Here is a 19,512-nt window from a genome sequence, read left to right as displayed (position 1 = left end):
TTTGTAAAATAAAGGTTCCAAAAAGTAGTTTTCCCTGGAATGCATTTGAAAGACAAGTTTTAGCTTCTCAAAGAAGCTTTTAAGTGAAACAATCTATAGAATTTTGTGCCTCTATAAAAACCTGTGCAATCAAAAAGATACAGGTTTTTCTTGGAACCCTCAATATCAATGAACAACCTTTATTTTTAAGAATGTATGCTCACCAAGGCTTATTTCTTTTTGCTTATTTATTTCTTTTTACTCATTTGAGTCATTGTTAACATATTAACAAACCTTTCTCTAAAGAACTCTTCTGTTTTAATATATTCAAAAATGTAATCATCAAAAATCATGTATACTAATCATTCCGATTTGGTGCACAAAAACATTTCTTATTATTATAGATGTTAAAAATAGCTTTGCTGCTTAATAATTTTTGTTGAAAGCATAAATGTACCATTCAAATGTATTAGGCAAGAACAAAAATAAATGAATTATAAAGAATGATAAGTAAAATTTGTTACACTAATCTAAAGTGAATAAATATATAAATGTATTTTTCTTTACTTTTTAATAAACAGCTTCCAAAACAAATAATAATGCTAATTAAAATAATGAGAATCATTAATAGTAACAACAACCAACCACCAAATGAGCATATAGGACCCTGGACTACACAACCAGTTTAATTTTACATGCATATATTTTTGGCAACAGCCAGAAATACATTGTATGGGTCAAAATGATACTTTTATGCTAAAAATCATTAAAGTATTCATTAAAGATAATGTTTTATATACAAACACTACCGGTCAAAAGTTTAGTGTCAGTATGATTTTTAAATGTTTTAAAATAAGTTTCTCCCGATCAAGACTGAATTTATTTAATCAAAAATACAGTACAAATTGTAAAATATTTAAATGTTATTGCACTAGAAAATAACTGATCAAAAGTAATTTATAACTTAATTTAATAATTTAATCCAGTAATTTTAAAGATGAATATTCAGCTTCAATACTACCTTCAGAAATCACTCTAATATTAATTATTATTATTATTATTATTATTATTATTATTATTATTATTATTAATGGTAACAGTAATAAAAGCAATGACAAATTTATTTTATTTTATAATAATAAATAACTGAAGTAATAATTTAATTTAAAACCACATAGAATAATAAAGCAGTTATTTAAAATTTGTAAAACATATTTAACAATTGAACTTTTCTTTAACATTTAATAAATGCTGGCTTGATGAAAAAAAAAAAAAAAAAAAAAAAATATATATATATATATATATATATATATATATATATGTATGTATGTATGTATGTATGTATGTATGTATGTATGTATGTATGTATGTATGTATGTATGTATGTATGTATGTATGTATTTTTTTTTATTTTTTTTAATTTTATTTTATTTTTATTTATTTTAAAAGCATAAAAATAAAAATAAAAACTGACCCCAAACTTTTGCGCGGTAGTGTATTCTGTACATTTCCTTGTGTAAATACACCAAAACAATTTTTTTTTTTAATTGTAATATGCATTATTAAGCACTTTATTTAGTTAAAGGTGATTAAAGGGGATTTTCTCAGTATTTTGAACAGTAGGATTCCAGGTTTTCAAATACTCTGCCAATTACTGCCCTATCAATCCATCAATAACAATTTTATTTATTCAGCTTTTGGATGATAAAACATATGACTGGTTTTATGGTCCAGGGTCACAAATTAGAATGCTTTATTAAGAATCACGAGACGCTCAAAATTCAGCTTTTCCATCACAGTAATTAATTAATTAGTTCATTCAATTTCTTTTCAGCTTAGTCCCTTTATTAATAAAGAGACTTAGCAGTAGAGAAAATGAATGAATGAATAAAATACAGTAAAAGTCAAAATGGGGGGCTAACAAATTTCTCTTCAACTCACAAAAAGAAACCAGTTATTTTACAGTGTAATAATAATTCCAAATAATCAAATAAAACAAATATAGCCTTGCTGAGCATAACACATCTCTCAAAAACCTGCTAATCATTCCAAATATTACAACCAGTAATGTATAAGACTTTAACGCAGTCTTCCCAACACTGAGTAGTTCACTGCACACCTAGCATGCTATAAAGAATTAATGTTGCTATCGTGAAAACAGTCATCAAGTAAGGCATGGGTGCAAAACATTAGGAGTCAGGCTGCTCTCCAAAGGCCTCTAGTAGTTGCGCAGGAGCCAGGTAGGAGCAGACATTCCTAACTGGCTGAAATAACCCCACCACCAGGGCTTCTCAGTCCTTTCCTCTCCATCCTCTCCCAGCTCCCTCTGGCTGTACTGCTCGAACTGATTAAATGGGTCAAAACGTTCATAATTGTCCAGTTCGGGGATGTTAAAGTAGTCAAGTGAGGGCTCACGCGGGACCTTTTTCAGCACAAAGTCCACCCGGCCTACCTGTGTGTTTCTTGGCAAGTTAATGCGTTTAGATTGTTTGGAGTATCCAGAGGCTGATGCGGTCACAATGTGGACTCCTGGATTCATTAATCTCCAGTAATCTCCATCCTCGGCTGTAGAGAGATGCAAAGGAAACAGCAACACTGTAATTTTATAATAACTGTAATGCTCATTTCAGGTCAAACGATCATTGTACAAATACAAGTCTGCTAGGGTTAAACAGTTCATTCATTCATTCATTCATTTTCTTGTCGGCTTAGTCCCTTTATTACCCGGTGTTGCCACAGCAGAATGAACCGCCAACTTATCCAGCACATTTTTACGCCGTGGATGCCCTTCCAGCTGCAACCCATCAATGGGGAAACATCCATTTAGGTGATCTCCGGTGTGATTGGAGCACTTTTAGCTTAGCTTAGCATAAATCATTGAATCGGATTAGACCATTACCATCTCACTCAAATATGAACAGAGTTTCAGTCATGTGCATGTGTAATGATATTATGCAGTGTCTAAAAATAGTCCTCAGCACAAGCCCTATGCTTGCCCCCCCCTCCCCGCAGAGGCCCCTGAGCCTGTGCCAATAATGCCAATTGGTTAATCCGGCCCTGCTGCCAGACCAGGAGAAAGGCTGAATTAGGACTGCACGATATTGAAAATAACTGATATTCATTCATTTTCTTTTCGGCTTAGCCCATTTATTAATCTCATGTCGCCACAACGGAATGAACCGCCAACCTATCCAGCATATGCTCTTCCAGCTGCAACCCAACACTGGGAAATATCCATACACACTCATTCACACTCATACACTACAGATAATTTAGCTTATCCAATTCACCTATACCATGTCTTTAGACTTGTGAGGAATACAGGAGCACCCGGAGGAAACCCATGTGAACAAAGGCAGAACATGCAAACTCCACGCAGAAATGCCAATGGACTCAGCCGAGGCTCGAACCAGTGGCCTTCTTGCTGTAAAGAGATCTAGTGCTACCCACTGCGCCACTGGGACTCCAATCTGATGTGTTATTTTATTTTTCTGCAATAAATATTGCGATACAATTTCAAAAGACTTTGTTTTTTCTCGTTTCTAGTCCAAATATAAAAAAATTCTTAGACCAAGTAACAATATTATTCCGTTTTCACCGTCAGAAGAAATAAGTGAGAGATAAGAGATTTTTGTTTGTTTTAAGGAAACTATTTGCCAGTGGTGAATCTTGTTTTCACATTGAAGTGTAGATATTTGGGCTGGAAACAAGACAACAATTCTAATTAAGAAATGTTTTTTGCATAAGTCATATTAAGTGCATATAAATCCAGTGATTAAATACCATCCTGTAGCTCCTGGTCAACTATAATTCATACTGAATTATTTGACATTGCAATGCAAATTGCAATGCAACCTATTGCGGATACGCACATTGCGATATTGATGCTGAAAGAATATATTGTGCAGCCCTAGGCTGAATATTTTAAAAAAATATAAAACGCAACTGTTTAACTAAAGGGGATTTATAAAATGAGCATATTTTCTAAAAAGTGAAGCAGGCCTTTACAGTTGCATTCTGAGTTTAGTGTAAATTGTTACCTGTGGTGATGTCATGTCGTAACCCCTTCACTGATATTATGGCTCCTTTAATGCCATTTCCATGTTCATCCTTTACAATTCCTTTTATACCTTTGTGGACCTGAAAGTAAAAGCGATGAAGTTGCTAAGAAGCTCATCTGTTGTCATAATAATCACTTATAATAATAATTTATTTCAAATGTATGTCAGCAAGCACATCAACCAAAAAAATTGCTGTTTTGACTTTATTTGCATATCGAAGCAAGATACTTTGGTATAGTGTATGTATACAAACATCAGGCCTCATGGTTTTTTCATTAAATATAACATAATTGTATATTGGTATGTATGAAAACATTAGGCATTATATTGATTTCCATAACTCATGTCTATCAATTACAAAACTGTTGCCTTTACATGATCAAACCATGTTCGTTGATGCAATAAATCTGAACATGCTCTGTTTAGCACTTAATATTTACCCATGACAATTTGGGTCAATCTTCCTGACAAAGACTTTTATAAAAAATGTGTTTTTTTACATCCCTCTTAAGTTAAAAATTGGTCAGATAAAATGTACCTACTGTAAAAAAAATTGCATTAAATGAGTTATTGTGAGTCTGATTGTAGACTGATATCAGGGGAGAGTGATCCATCTTGGGTCAGCTTAACATCATTGTTGATGACTAAAAATTATCATTTCAAGACCCTGGATATAACTTTGTAAAGAGAGTGGCATAAAACATCGACATTGTTTAGTCTCATCAAAACAGTAGTGTATTTTTATGAAATTTTAGGTACACAGTGACCTCTAGTGGTTGTAGACTTAAATACTTTTTGCCCTGATGATCATCCGTCCACTCGGTCTAGGATATGATATAGGCATATAAATTAAATTAAATATAAAACACTACTTCAAAACTAATACTTACAGGCCTAATACAAAATATTACTAAATAAAAGGCACAATGTGGTGCCATTATTGTCATCCAAATTATGAAAATGTATTAGACAATGTATTTTTGACACCACAAATAAATGATAGCATAATGTATAACTATAGACCTTTTTTATCCATACAATATGCATTATCATTGCATAGCCCTGGCTCAAATACTGTATATACTGAATTGTTTATGAACTATTTAGTTTGTCCACAAGATGTCAACACTAAACCAGGCTGTTTTTGTTTGTCTTGCTTCATTTTTACAGTGAGGCTGCATTCAAGTCCAATATTTTGTGCCCTTTACTCGCTAACGTCCCTCTTTCTCGTTCCTTCGGATGTACGATTACCTTACACAAGTGTCCACTACTGACGGAAAATCTGAATGGGTTTAAATGGAATGCCCTAAACCCTTGAGCACTTGGTCAAAATTGAAGAATTAAGGGTATACCCATATAAGCTTCTCTTGTTCAATTCATGTATTGGAATGCACTTTAAAATGGTGGATTGCCTTGAGAGAACAAGGGAAGGGAAGTTTGTGAGTGCTTTTCTAAAATTTGTGTGGAATGCAGCCTCTGACAAGAAACTGGGGAGACAAAATAAGACAACAAACTACTGAAGACAGCAAAACTTGATTCATAATTACAGTTCATAGTATTTGGAGAGGAAAAGCACAATGTAAACAGATGAAAGTTTCTAGTTTGCATGTTGAGCACCTTTGTTTGTAACTTTGAGCTTCAGTGTGCTTGAAAGTGATTGGGGCGTAATGACTATTAGGACTATTTGTAAAAAAATGTAAATGGCTATACAGATTTTATATACTGCAATTAGTACAACTGTCAATATGATTATAATCATTCTAGTTCTCCATTGCTTATTGAAATATTCAAATAAAGGCATATTCAGCATATGATGAATTAAAATACGAAGATAACATTTAGGAACACAGCAGTTTTAAAATCAATGTATAGCTCAGTGGTAAAACAAAAAGATGAACTCACAGATTCCATGAAGCTGAGCAGAGCCTCTTTATTCCTGCGCCACTCAGGGTAAAGCTCTTCCTCAGAGGGGAATTTATCACAGCCCAGCTCCACCGTGATCTCATAACAGTTACTGTGCAGGTAATTAAAGTCTGACATCCCTGATACAGTAACACACAAGCAGACACGGGACATAAAATTGACATTTATACACAATACGGCATCAGAATCAAGCATTTAGTAACTCAGTAGTTTAAAATAATAAGTATTTTGTCAGTTTTGAGACTTCTTTCATAATCAAAAAATCATAAAAAACATAAAATATTATATGATCACCTAAGAATGTTTTTTTATATTATTTTTAGGTCCAGTGAAACTAAAATAATTTTTTTATAAATGTTAGTAAGTTTCTTGTTAGTTTTAAGGATATATATATATATATATATATATATATATATATATATATATATATATATATATATATATATATATATATATATATATGCTAGTGTGCTCCAAAACAGAGACAACATTTGCATTTAGGATATATAAACCTGATATAAACAACCAAAGTGTGTCACTTCCATCTAAACGGGTCAATGATTTTCTTTTCATGCACCTCATACTTCAGTTTCTCATCAAATCTTGACTAATCAAATGCTCTCTAGTATGTGACATGCCCCATCCCCTTTAAGAAGCTTTTAATTTGCTTTTCAGTTGATGTGTTTGATCTCAACCATTCCCACTGGCAGAGCTGTGATAAAACAAAACACTGTTGGCTGTTTTTTTAAAGGGGAGGGGCTACTTTAAGTCCCACCAACTTTTCATGTTTTAATTGAGTAAAATCAAACATAAAATAAAAATGAGCATTGCAAATCAGTTCATGGGATTTTTACTGAAATTGTTTACCTCCAGCAAAGCTATACCACAGTGCGCCGTTGGTTATTCCTCCCTTATTGGCAAATGAGGCTCCACATCTCTCTGTGTCATTGTTGGACATAGTGGCATGGGCATCTGCATATGTTCTGGCCAACTGCCTGAAAATCTACACACAGGAAACGACTTTGTTATGCAAAAGATGTAAATGCAGTTGCCAATTTGGATGTGCGTTGATTTACTTGTTCATCTGGTGTGGGCGAGTACATTCTGTCTTCTTGGGGGTGTCTGGAGAAGTCGAAAGGGTAAGAGATGACCAGTTCTCCTCCATGCAGACTGGCAGATATAACAAAAGGATAGGTTCTTATCCACTTCATTATAGCATAGGTCTCTGGTGCAACTACCTGTAAAGTGTTCAGAAAGAACAAAGTTATCCAAAAGCGGCTCTGGTTTTGAAAGTTTCTCTGTGTACGAGTAATTCCCGGTGAGTGGAGAATCATTGGGCAAACTCAGAGGAGAGTCAGAGGAGAAGGGACAGACATGGTTAAAGCTTAAAGAAAGGCAACAAAAATGGAGATCTGCAGGACAGCATCAAAAATCAAGCCTTGAAGCAGATGAGCTACAGCACCAGAAGAATAGGCTTACTTGGGATACTTTCGGCTCCTTAGCACCAACTGAGCATTGTTTAAACACCACAGTTTATCAGACTGCTGTTCACCCCTTTTCGACCATAGTGTATCCATCTTGTGATGACTACTTAAAGCAGGGGTCTAATGTATAACTGTTTTATAGTTCAAATCATGAGAAGTGGCGTACACATGTTTCCACCCATTTTGTGTGTATGCCACTTCCCACTATTTGATCTATAAAAACAGCTGTAAGTAAAATCTAAATAAACCCATTTAACCTAAATATTGACTTAATTTAACCAATCCTTACCTGAGTCATAATTATAATCATCAATAAATAATCATTACTAAATAAATAAAAATGTATTCTGCCATACGGTCACTTTTACTAAGGGTTCTATGCAGTTTTATAATTGAGACCCCAGATCACCATATCATGCAATCATTTTCCTTCGGCTTAGTCTCTTCATTTATCACAAGTCACCAGAGAATAATCGCCAACTTATCCAGCATATGTTTTACACAGCAGATGCCCTTCCAGCAGCAACCCAGTAATGCGAAACATCCATACACACTGAGTTAGTCTCATACACTACGGCCAATTTAGATTATTCAATTCACGTATAGCACGTCTTTGGACTGTGGGGGAAGACGGGGAAGGTGGAGGAACCTCATGCGGACAGGGGAAGAAAATGCAAACTCCACACAGAAATCCCAACTAGCACAGCCAGCACTCGAACCAGTGATCTTCATGCTGTGAGGTGACAGTGCTAATCATTGAGCCACCAAATCGCCTCACCAAATCATGTCTAAGAGTATTGACTAAAACAGGCCAAACCTGGTACTGGCAAGGTGTACCTAATAAAATGGCCAGTGAGTGTACATATAAAGTTATTAACTGATTTAGCTGTGTGTTTAATAGAAATGAATCTGCATTCTACCTTATTCATCCAGTAGGAGTCAGGGATGGGGATGTGGTCACTACGAAAATGTCGAAAACGACGCCGGTTGTAGAAGATGGATGTGAGGTCAGGGAAGTTGCGGTTCAGATCAAGATTTTGCGCATTGGCCCGGCCACTGGTCCATCCATTGTACTCATGACCCTAAAAAGGTGACAGATTCCACCAGTAAATAACAAAAGAATCACAAAATAAAATGACAATTCTGTCACTATTTATACACCCTCAATTGTTCCAAACCAGAAAGTATTTTTATCCTTGTGGCTAACTAAAAACCAAAAAAATTGTATTTTGAAGAATGTTGGTAGCATATGGATTCACTTTCAAACAAACTTCAATAGAAATCAATGAGAATGAAACTAGTTTGATCTTCTTTTATGTTCTGCAGAAGAAAATAACGCAAACAGGTTTGGAACTAAATGAGAATGTGCAAATAATCACCAAATTATAATTTTTCAACGGACCACAAAATTTTTCTACATTTCTATGTGATAAAGCACAGACAGACATTAGGAACGAACATCAAAAGAGGGTTAAAGACTGAAGATAGTCTATGAAAATACATAAACAAGGCAAAGTTATGTCAGTTAGTGTTAAACGAATTGACCAACACGGTTTTGTCCTCTTATTAAAGGTTCATTCCATTTTATATTACTGAATTTAACTATTTTGGGAAATTTAATATTTAAATCAATAATTAATTAATATTACTTACCATTATTTGAATTTAATCCAATCACACAAATGTTTTAACTCAATATAGTTGAATCATAAAGGGGTGATCCAACGTATATTTTTAAGGCTTGGTTATGTTTATAAGGTGTAAAGCAATGTGTGCTCATGCTTCACTTGTAGAAAATCACGTTATTTTTTCATACATCTAAAAATCTAAACAAATGACTGTCATATTTTCTAGTTCCCACCTTCAAGAGGCTCTGATTGGTCAGCTACCTAATGTGCTGTGATTCGTGGATCGACTCCACATCATCACGTCACGCCCCTTCAAGCACGCACTTTAGCGCTGTGTAAACAACAGAGAAATTGTTAGCAGCTTTAGCTGCCTGAATCAGACGGAAAATCAGAGCACACGCCTGAGCACACCTCACAAACCTCTTTCTAAAATAAAATCTGACAACTATCTTTCACATACATTTGAAACAAGCATGTGTAAGTAATATAAAACGTTCACATATTTTTTGCGAGTTTGTAATTTAAGATGTATAACGCATGGAAAATGTCTGCATAGAGAGACACTAAAGCGCTGTTAAAGATTGTGAGTGTTTACAGGTGTTTGAATTTGTAGCTACAGTTAACTGTTAGCAGTGAAAAACAGCATTTCCCGTTGTTTACATCCTTGTTTACGTCCTCCCTACAACATACCATTAACACTAGAAACTGCATGTAATTTATCAATTTTAACAAATAAAAATACGTGCATGTTGTGGCTCACAGTCCAGAGCTTCGTCAATTGGAGGAGTTTTTAACCAAATACAGCACTGACCTGGAAGAGATTTAGGAAGCTCTTCTAAGTCTAAGGCTAGCTGTTTGTTTATTATTTCATTAACCCGGATGTATTTTTCTGTAGTCCCCAAATTCGTTCGCTGCAGGATTTGCTAAGCTAAATCTGTAGCTGTGTAACTCTATGTCTCCCTTTGCATTGAACTTTGAGCGTCTTACATTGAGAGATGTTCACACAGCTACATTACACATCAGCTTAAGTTTAAAATATAATATCGTAGCGGACCACCCCTTTAAATATCACCTGTAGTGATCGGTCTGGACATTTCAAGAGGTTTAAGATTAATTACTATGAGTTCAAATACTGCAATGTTATTTGACAGACAATTGTCCATTAATAGTGGTTAGTCAAGGCCTCCCTCTACCAGTTGTCCTTTTTCACTTCATAGCTTTTCATATATTTTCAGTTCATACCTTATTTATATTTCCATGATTTCATAGGCAATGAAAAACTATGCCAATCCTCAAATTAGCATGTGTTTGCCCTTATATGGACTTCCTCCTAGGTCTGACCTGTTCTGGAGGACTCTCTCTGGTGCAGGGAGCTTGGATCGGTCGGTCAGCCAACAAACAGACAGGCAGACAGACTCAGACAACAAAATATTTACTTCCTGGTAGATGTTTTCGGGGTCGTTCCTATCGGCTACCTCAGAAGCGGCAATCTCATAGCCATCGGGATTCATGGAGGCCAGAATGTGGATGCGCGTGGTGTTGATGATGGTCTGAATTCGCTCATTGCCCAGCAGATACTCGGAGCACAGATACTGAGCAAGGTATATCAGAAGCTGTCGGCCCAGAACCTCATTTCCATGCATGTTTCCAATTAATTTGATCTCTGGCTCCACTAGAGGGCAGGGAAGAGACAAATCGGAAGGATTTTATCAACACTTAATTTGGTGGAGTATAATAATACTTTTACTACAGTAAATATATATACATATGTGTGTGTGTATACACTCACCGGCCACTTTATTAGGTACACATGTATAACTACTCATTACCCAAATTTATATTCAGCCAATCACAACTCAATCCATTTAGGCATGTAGACATGGTCGAGACGATCTGCTGCAGTTCAAACCGAGCATCAGAATGGGGAAGAAAGGTGATTAAAGTGACTTTGAACGTGGAATGGTTGTTGGTGCCAGACAGGCTAGTCTGAGTATTTCAGAAACTGCTGATCTATCGGGATTTTCATGCACAACCATCTCTAGGGTTTACAGAGAATGGTCAGAAAAAAAAAAGAAAATACCCAGTGAATGGCAGTTCTGTTGGTGCAAGAATGCCCAGACTGGTTCTAGCTGATAGAAAGGCAACCGTAACTAAAATAACCACTCGTTACAACTGAGGTGTGCAGAAGAGCATCTCTGAATGCACAGCATGTCCAACCTTGAGGTGTATGGGCTTCAGCAGCAGAAGACCACACCGGGTACCACTCCTCTCAGCTAAGAACAGGAAACTGAGGCTACAATTCGCACAGGCGTACCAAAATTAGACAATAGAAGATTGGAAAAACGTTGGTCAGATGAGTCTCGATTTCTGCTGAGGCCTTTGGATGGTAGGGTCAGAATTTGGCATCAACAACATAAAAGCATGGGTCCATCTTGCCTTGAATCAACGGTTCGGGTTGTTGGTGGTGGTGTAATGGTGAGGGGGATATTTTCTTGGCACACTTTGGGGCCATTAGTACCAATTGAGTATCGTGTCAACACCACAGTTTAGTATTGTATTGGTGCTGACCATGTTTATCCTTTTATGACCACAGTGTACCCATCTTCTGATGACTACTTCCAGCAGGAAAGCGTGCCATGTCATAAAGCACAAATCATATCAGAATGGTTTCTTGAACATGACAATGAGTTCACTGTACTAAAATGGCCTCCACAGTCACCAGATCTAAATCCAATAGAGCACCTTTGAAGTGTGGTGGAACAGGAGATTCGCAATCATGCAATCATGTCAAAATGGACCAAAAAGAATGTTTCCAGTACCTTTTTAAGGCAAAGGGAGTCAAACATTGTACTAGTAGTGTACCTAATAAAGTGGCCAGTGAGTGTATAAATGTAACATTAATAACAATAATATAGTGGGAAAAAAAATTTCCCAGACATGGGTTGCAGCTGGAAGGGCATCTGCTGCGTAAAACATATGTTGGATAAGTTGGCAATTCATTCTGCTGTGGCTTCCCCAGATTAATAAAGGGACTAAGCCGAAAAGAAAATCAATAAATGGATGATATAGTGAAATATTATAAGACTTTAAATAAGAGTTTTTTTTGGTCTTTTTATTATAATTTAAATGTAGTTTATTTTTTGTTATTGCAAATAAACAGTTTCAACATTATTACTTTAGTTGTTTAGTGTCACGGGGTCCTTTAAAAATCATCCTTACATTTAGGTTTAGTGCTCAAGAATGTTTTTTATCATTATTATCAATACTGAAAGATTGTCATTGTGTTAAACAGGGGGGTGGGTGAGGCATGACGTATATCTAATTTTTATATATATATTTATATATATATACAGTTGAAGTCAGAATTTTTAGCCGCCCTGTTCGTCCCCCAATTTCTGTTTAACGGAGTAGAATTTTTCATCCCATTTCTAAACATAGCAGTTTTAATAACTCTTCTCTAATAACTGATTTATTTTATCTTTGCCATGATGACAGTAAATAATATTTGACTAGATATTTTTCAAGACACTCTATACAGCTTAAATTGACATTTAAAGGTTTAATTAGGTTAATTAAGTTAACTAGGCAGGTTAGGGTAATTATGCGAGTTATCATATAATGATGGTTTGTTCTGTAGACAGTCAGAAAAAACAGCTTGAAGGGGCTAATAATTTTGTCCCTAAAATGGAACATATAAAAATAAAAACTGTTTTGATTCTAGCCGAAATAAAACAAATAAAGACTTTATCCAGAAGAAAAAAATATTATCAGACATACTGAAAAATGTCCTTGCTCTGTTAAACATAATTTAGGAAATATCAAAAAAAAAACATTCAAAGGGGGGCTAATAATTCTTATTTCAGCTGCATATAAGATTTTTTTGCTCAACTTATAAATGTCTTTAGTATTAATGTGGATCATTTTATTGCATCCTTGCTAAATACGTCATACTCACATAGGTCATGTTGTCCAGGGTTGTTGGAGAATTCAATAACCAGCAAGTCTTTTCCTTCCACACTGCGCCCAATGCTGTATGTTTGTGAGATATGAGAGCACTTGGATGCAGTCTTCTTTAGGATGCTGAACATCTGAGAGTTGGAGTGGTATGTGAACTGAATGACAGTGGAAAGACCACCATCTGATATGTTGGCCAAGGCCACCTCTTGCTTTTCTGAGGGAAGAACGTTACAGGATAATGATTTAGACTTTAACTCTTTAACTGTCACTACACTTTTAGAATTCACACGTGAAATTATATATGATATACATTACGCATATTATAAACAGATGTCAATGGAAGTTCAGTTTTAGGCTTTGTTTAAAATAAATATGTCTTGAAATATCTCCCATATGTGGCAAAATGACAGTTGTACATCCCAGTTGTTTTAAAATAACAAAACAAGCTAATATTTAATATCTGTTAGGGTATCTGTAAGGATAACATACATTTATAAGGTTTTTAAAAACACACTCAATAAAAACTTTCATAGAATTTGTAAAGATTTAACTGGTTGTAATGAGAATTGTATTGTTAAATTTTGAACTATAATGTATCCTGTGTGTCTCAAACAGTAATTTGAGTCTTCATTTGGTGATGTATAAACCACTAAATCCTATATTTTCCAAGCACCTTAAAATTTTCTGGTTTTAAGATTTAAACTTTTACATTTGTAATGTTTTTAATTGGTATTTTTACTTGAAACCAACAGAACTTGTGATGCTGAAATAGTTTCTATTTTTTAGTTCTTTTCAGCAGGGATAGTTAACCCATTTGTGCCCAATTAAAAAAAAAATGATTTCATGCATGTAGCCTTTTCATATGACCATGTTTTGCATTTTTTTTCTCCAGATTTTTTTCAAGAAAATCATATTTGAATACGCGACAACTATACACTCAGAAATAAAGGTACAAAATCCATCACTGGGGAGTATCTTTCCAAAAGGTCCTGACTCTCTGTGGTCATTAAAATCCCATGGCACTTTTCATAAAAAGTAGAGGTATAACATTAGAGGTGTCCTGGCCAAATTCCCTTCTTCAGCCCTTACCGGCCTCCCAATCCACTGAATTGGCTTTATCACTGTCTCTCCACTTCACCTAGCTGATGTGTGGTGAGCACACTGGTGCCATTGTCCTGTGGCCGTCACATCATCCAAGTGGATGCAGCACACTGGTGGTGGTGTGGAGAGACCCCCCTCATGATTGTGAAGCGCTTTGGGTGTATGGTCATACACAATAAATGCACTATATAAATACACATTACTTACTTACATACTTACTTAAAAGGTATTTTTGACAAAGTATAAAAAACTTTAGATCTCTTAAAAGATTTGTTTTATTTGGATAAATCTAGAGACCTACATGATTGTGTTGATATATACATTTGTAAACAAAAAATATTTTTAGTATCATGAAAATTGCCTTTATTTGGGATAAAATTGCCTTTTATTTCTTGAAATCTTTTATTTGGTTGTTTGTTTGCATGTCATTGAGAAATTAAACATGGATAACATGTAGAAAATTACTCACAAAATTAAAATGGTAACAATGAACTTCGGCAACTATAACTGCCGTTGGGCTTAAATGGGTTAACCCAAAAATGAAAACATACAGGCCGTTTACTCAACCACAACATACTGTAGGTTCCAAACCTCATGAGTTTCTCTCTTCTGTTAAACACAAATAAAGATATTCTGAAGTGTGTTGGTAACTATACAATTGACGTAACCATTATCTTTCATAGTATTAATCTAGTCAATAGCACACTGACAATTGTTTGGTTACTAACATTTCTCAAAAATTCGACAAAAGAAAGAATCTCATGCAACTTTGTGATAAATGACAGTTGAGTATATTATGAAAGAATTTAAATTTTTAAAAAAGTTAGAAAGTGATATTTCACCCCAAAATAAAAATCTACATTTACTCACACTCAGCTGGTTCTAAACTTTTATGATTTTTTTCTTTCGTGAAACACAAAATAAGATATTCTAAAGAAAGCAGCCATTGGCATCCTAACATTCTTCAATATATCTTCCTTTGTGTTCAACAGAAGAAAATCAAACTTCAACAAATTTAGATTTTTAAGTGAACTATCCCTTTAAACTACTAAATGAATAACTTTCTCCACAAATCCTACCTCTCAGCTCTGACAGTGGATCATAACAACCCTCCTCGCTGCCAACAAAGAAGCGGTCGCAATCCAGAAAGTAAGGCCATGCCATCTGAATGGCCTCGAAGGCATGAATGCAGCTCTTTTTCAGCATCTCACAGGAGCTGCGGCACGGCTTCATGAGCCTCCCGTTTTCACAGCGAGGAGCCAAAACTGAGCATCCCAGTATACGGATGTCTGGAGAACACTCTCCCTTCATCAGGCCGTGGATCACGCTCAGGAGCAGGTACTCTGCACCCATCTCTAAATCCTGCCGTGTACGGTGGCCCACAATGTTGGGGAATGTAGTGTGGGTGTATGGGACATCCTGACAGTAGCCAAGAACCATCTCTATGCACTGCGCTAGGGATGAGAGAGAAAAGAGTTAGAGTCCGTTTTAGGCTGGTGGCTAAAAAAATGAGTGTAGATTAGCACTTTATTACTTTGCTTGTTCAAACTACTTATTTAAAATGAGTTGGCACAACCCAATTCTTAGGTTTTTTTGGGATAACTTAATTGTTTTATGTTCAATCCACTTACATTTGTAAAAACGATTAAGTTAACTTAAATTTGTGTTGGGGCAACATGAAGGAATTGTGTGGGACCCGGGATTTTTTACAGTATATTTACCCCCAAACATAAATTTGACTCACTATTTACTCACTCTCAAGTGATTCCAAACCTTTATGACTTTTGGTTTCTGGTGAACACAAAAAGAGGATATTTTGAAGAATGTTGGAAACTTTTAACCAAATACACTTACAGCAGGAAAAACAAATACTATGGAAGTCATTGGTGACCGGCTTCCAACATTTTTCAAAATATCTTCTTTTGTGTTTAACAAATGAAGAGTAAATGATGACAGAAATGTTGTATTTGGATGATATGTCCCTTTAATATGGTAACTGCAGCAGTCAGAGTTTATGCTCCCAGTTCTTGGAACGGAGCAGTGTGTGGAAAGTCATCTGCTGTGGAATGTTTTTAATGTTAGGCAATAAAGAGAGGGGTTAATGAATCAAATACACAGAGGAGCAATTAAAAGTCAGTTCACACCATATGCAAGCCAATGGTAACATGTTTCCAACATTTTTCAAAATAGCTTAATATGTGTTCAAACTGGTTTGAAAGTCAAGCGTAAGTAAATGATAACAGAATTTAATTTTTTTTTGGGTGACTAATCCTTTTAACTTGTCAACAGACTCTCGTTAGAGCAATTATTAGAGATTTGCTGCATTCACAGCATGGCCAAATTACCGTAATTCAGACATGACAACACATGATGTTCTACTCAGAGCTACCGGGTCAAAATTATGCAGTTCTGTGGAAACACTATAAATGACTAAACATAGCAGTACAGTATTGACATGGTACAAGCTGTACTGTAGCTCTCAGAATGTACTGTACAAAAATGTCAAACATGCTTTGCAAAGTTGGAAGATTAAGGTCATGTATTTGCAAAGTTATGAAGAGCGAATAGAACGCCTGTGTATAGGACCATTACTATAAGTTCTCAGTTTATATGTATCTACATTAGGTTCAAAGGATTATATTGTTTATCCGTAACTTGATTGTGTTTTCAGCCAGTTAGCGAATAAGTTCATGGTACTCATATAGATGAATTTTTTACTCAAATGGTTTGTTGCAATCTGTTTCCTCAATTGGTTTGAGTTGCTTTAACTTATTGTGTTTTACAGTACTCAGTTGATTTGAGTTCTCTTCATTGGGTTTTACAGTGCTCAAATTGCTTAATTTACTCAAATGGATTAAGTTCACAGTACTCATTGGGATTAGTTTTTGAGCTTAAATGGTTTGTTGCAATCGGTTACTTCAAATGGTTTGAGTTACCTCAACTTATTGGGTTTTACAATGTGTATATTGTGTTGATATTTCAACTAGTAACCTAAATATTGTACGTTTTCTGATTTTAGCATGTGTGGAAATGCTTGAACTGTGTGTCAACTAATTTAGTGTTAGTTTGTGTCCCAATCACTCTAACTCTACTGGTTTTTAATACATAGTAGCTGCAAGGTCATACTGTAGTAAACTCAAGACAAAAGAACATCTAAAGGGGACCTTTAAAATAGTTCACTATGTGTCCATTTAAACAAATGTGCACTATTGTGTGTGCAGTCCAAATCTTTCACTATAGGCTTAAATCAGCCTAAGGCTTTTAAGAATATAACATGTCTTTCCTGATGAAGACGAGTCCCATCTTGCAGTGCAGTTTGGTATTCAGACTTTTCTCACTTGTATGCTAAAATGTGTTGTAGGATTTGCTTTAAAACACTTTTCAATAACAAATTTTACAACATATTTACATAAATGTGAATATTTTAACGTAACAATATGCTGCAATTACTTTCAATGTGTTAAATAATTATTTTATATTATATTAAACAGTATATATTTATTAGCTTTTTGCACTTTTCGTTGAACACTTATCAACATCACTTGTGTATTTCATATTGGAACAGGCAGTAACGATTAGTTTTGCACAACAAAATTAAAAAATAATAATACTTACGACCCTCTTCTGCAGGTGTTCTGCATCTTCCTAAAAAACAATTATTGACAGATGTTACAACAGATAAAATCCTTGAAAAGCCTGGACTTTGAAGGCTAGATGGCAGTAGAGCACACAGAAAAAAAGCCATATTTCTGGACGAATATTGAATGAGAATTTCTAGTCACTGTACTTGGTGCGGTTATATAGAATAAAAAAAATAAAAAAGCATATAATCAAAAGCTTGAACACACATACCGATTCTTTATTAATATTTTCATTAATTGGTAATTGTTATCTACTCAAAACTTTTTACATGGCTATTAAACATATGTTTTATAATATTTTGAATGGAAATTTTAAATGAACATTTACTAAGTAGTGACCTGTTTCCTAGATTTCAGTTCTGTGCAATTAACCAAACAGTAAGACGTGTATTGTTTCAGTTTGTAACAGTAAATATATAAACGTATTTTAAGCTATAAACATAGCCTATTTTTGGGTAATTGGGTAATTAAATAATCTCTTAAAATACAAGGAAAAAGCAGTGGCTTAAATATTAAAATAAAATTACAATAAACCTAAATTCAATACAAATACAGTGATATAATCATTAACAGTGACAAAAATAATTTTTAAATCACGATTTATGTACCAAATTTAAGCAAGAATTTAAAAACAAACTGGAAACCAATTATCTTTAATGTTCCCCCTCATAAAACTGTACAAGTTCACTGTAGCCTGCTGACTTGCTGCAACTGAATGAATGTAAAGCTTTACCTATTGCAGCTTCTTCCTGTGTACATCGCTGTGGAAAGCTCAGGCATGTGGCCAGTGCGTTCAGAAGTATTAAAAGCGTCAGCATTTTGTTGTCCATAGACCCAGTGATGTGGCAGTCGCTACGACGTGCAAAGTTGATCATCTTCAGCAAAGTCCCGCTACCCCCATCGCTTAAGGGAGAGCCTGCGCGAGCACCTCTGCCAAATGATCAAATTACAGCTAAAAGTTTCTGCCGTCCCGCGGTAGGCGGCCGCTCCTCTGCTGTGTCTGGGACCCACTGTAATTACAGTGCTTCCAGAAAGCCTGACTTCACATTTACCCCTTTGCGGTGGACGTATTTCAATATCACAGCTGTATTTTCCTTTCTTCGGACGTGAGGCTGTTTTCTCTTGAAGAACTACTCTGTGTGCGATAAAAACACTTACCTGGAGGAGATTCAGAAAGGCACATGTCCACCTCTTCCAAATAAAATGACACTCTTCATTGTTTTAGACTAAAATCTGAAAAAATAAAGTACAGTGGCAGTCTATAACTCAACAAATACATCAAAAAACTATTCTGGGCAGTTGCAAAGCTAAAAATGGTATAAAAATTCCTTTTAAATGTAATTTAAAGAATTAAAAAATTATTAAAATATCCAAAAACCCTAAAGCAGTGTTGCATGGGCTTTATTGCTGACTTATACTTGCTGTACTTACAATATCCCAAATGTTTCGAAGAATGTTCAAATCCAGAGAAATACCCATTTTAACTATATAGCATAAGATGTTACTAGGTTAGATTTACAGTAGGTCTTGATGTCAGGTGACCAAAGGCAACCCAATCTCAATCTGAAAACGTAGTCCCGCGGACGTTTCTGGAGACAGCAGAATACGTCCCGAGAGGTATGTACGGCTGCATTTATTTTTTTCAAGCAAACACTACGATGCGTGTGATGCTGTTCCCTTTCGCGCTTGCCGGCCGGCCGGTCGACCGCTTACCTCCTTGTGGAGGGCTTTCCCGCTG

General features: G+C 35.3%; 1 protein-coding gene across 2 annotated transcripts; it reads right to left on the bottom strand.

The window, feature by feature from the left end:
* Positions 1-1,423: 1,423 nt before the first annotated feature.
* cpz (carboxypeptidase Z) lies at positions 1,424-18,653 on the bottom strand. Of its 2 annotated transcripts, none has more exons than XM_073952956.1 (11): positions 18,508-18,653; positions 17,749-17,778; positions 15,213-15,587; positions 13,031-13,246; positions 10,512-10,747; positions 8,368-8,529; positions 7,040-7,201; positions 6,831-6,966; positions 5,943-6,082; positions 4,020-4,119; positions 1,424-2,544 (listed from the first exon to the last, which is right to left on the bottom strand). In XM_073952956.1, the coding sequence occupies exons 1-11, from the start codon at positions 18,647-18,649 to the stop codon at positions 2,198-2,200; spliced, it is 2,046 nt and encodes a 681-aa protein (XP_073809057.1). In that variant the 5' UTR covers positions 18,650-18,653; the 3' UTR covers positions 1,424-2,197. The 2 variants fall into 2 exon arrangements, with proteins under 2 accessions (XP_073809057.1, XP_073809060.1); XM_073952959.1 differs by having other exon boundaries at positions 10,551-10,747.
* Between the last annotated feature and the right edge of the window lie 859 nt (positions 18,654-19,512).

The sequence above is a fragment of the Danio rerio genome, chromosome 1 (genome assembly GCF_049306965.1).
Source record: "Danio rerio strain Tuebingen ecotype United States chromosome 1, GRCz12tu, whole genome shotgun sequence".
Classification (NCBI taxonomy): Eukaryota; Metazoa; Chordata; class Actinopteri; order Cypriniformes; family Danionidae; genus Danio; species Danio rerio.
This window is presented reverse-complemented; position numbering and strand designations above follow the sequence as displayed.

Excerpts from the sequence above, each read along its gene's own strand:
- cpz (XM_073952956.1), bottom strand. The coding sequence starts at position 18,649 with ATGATCAACTTTGCACGTCGTAGCGACTGCCACATCACTGGGTCTATG. Across the intron at positions 13,247-15,212 it reads TCCACTGTCAGAGCTGAGAG|AAAAGCAAGAGGTGGCCTTG; the intron begins GTAGGATTTGTG and ends TTCTTCCCTCAG. Across the intron at positions 7,202-8,367 it reads ACTCCTACTGGATGAATAAG|GTAGTTGCACCAGAGACCTA; the intron begins GTAGAATGCAGA and ends AACACTTTACAG.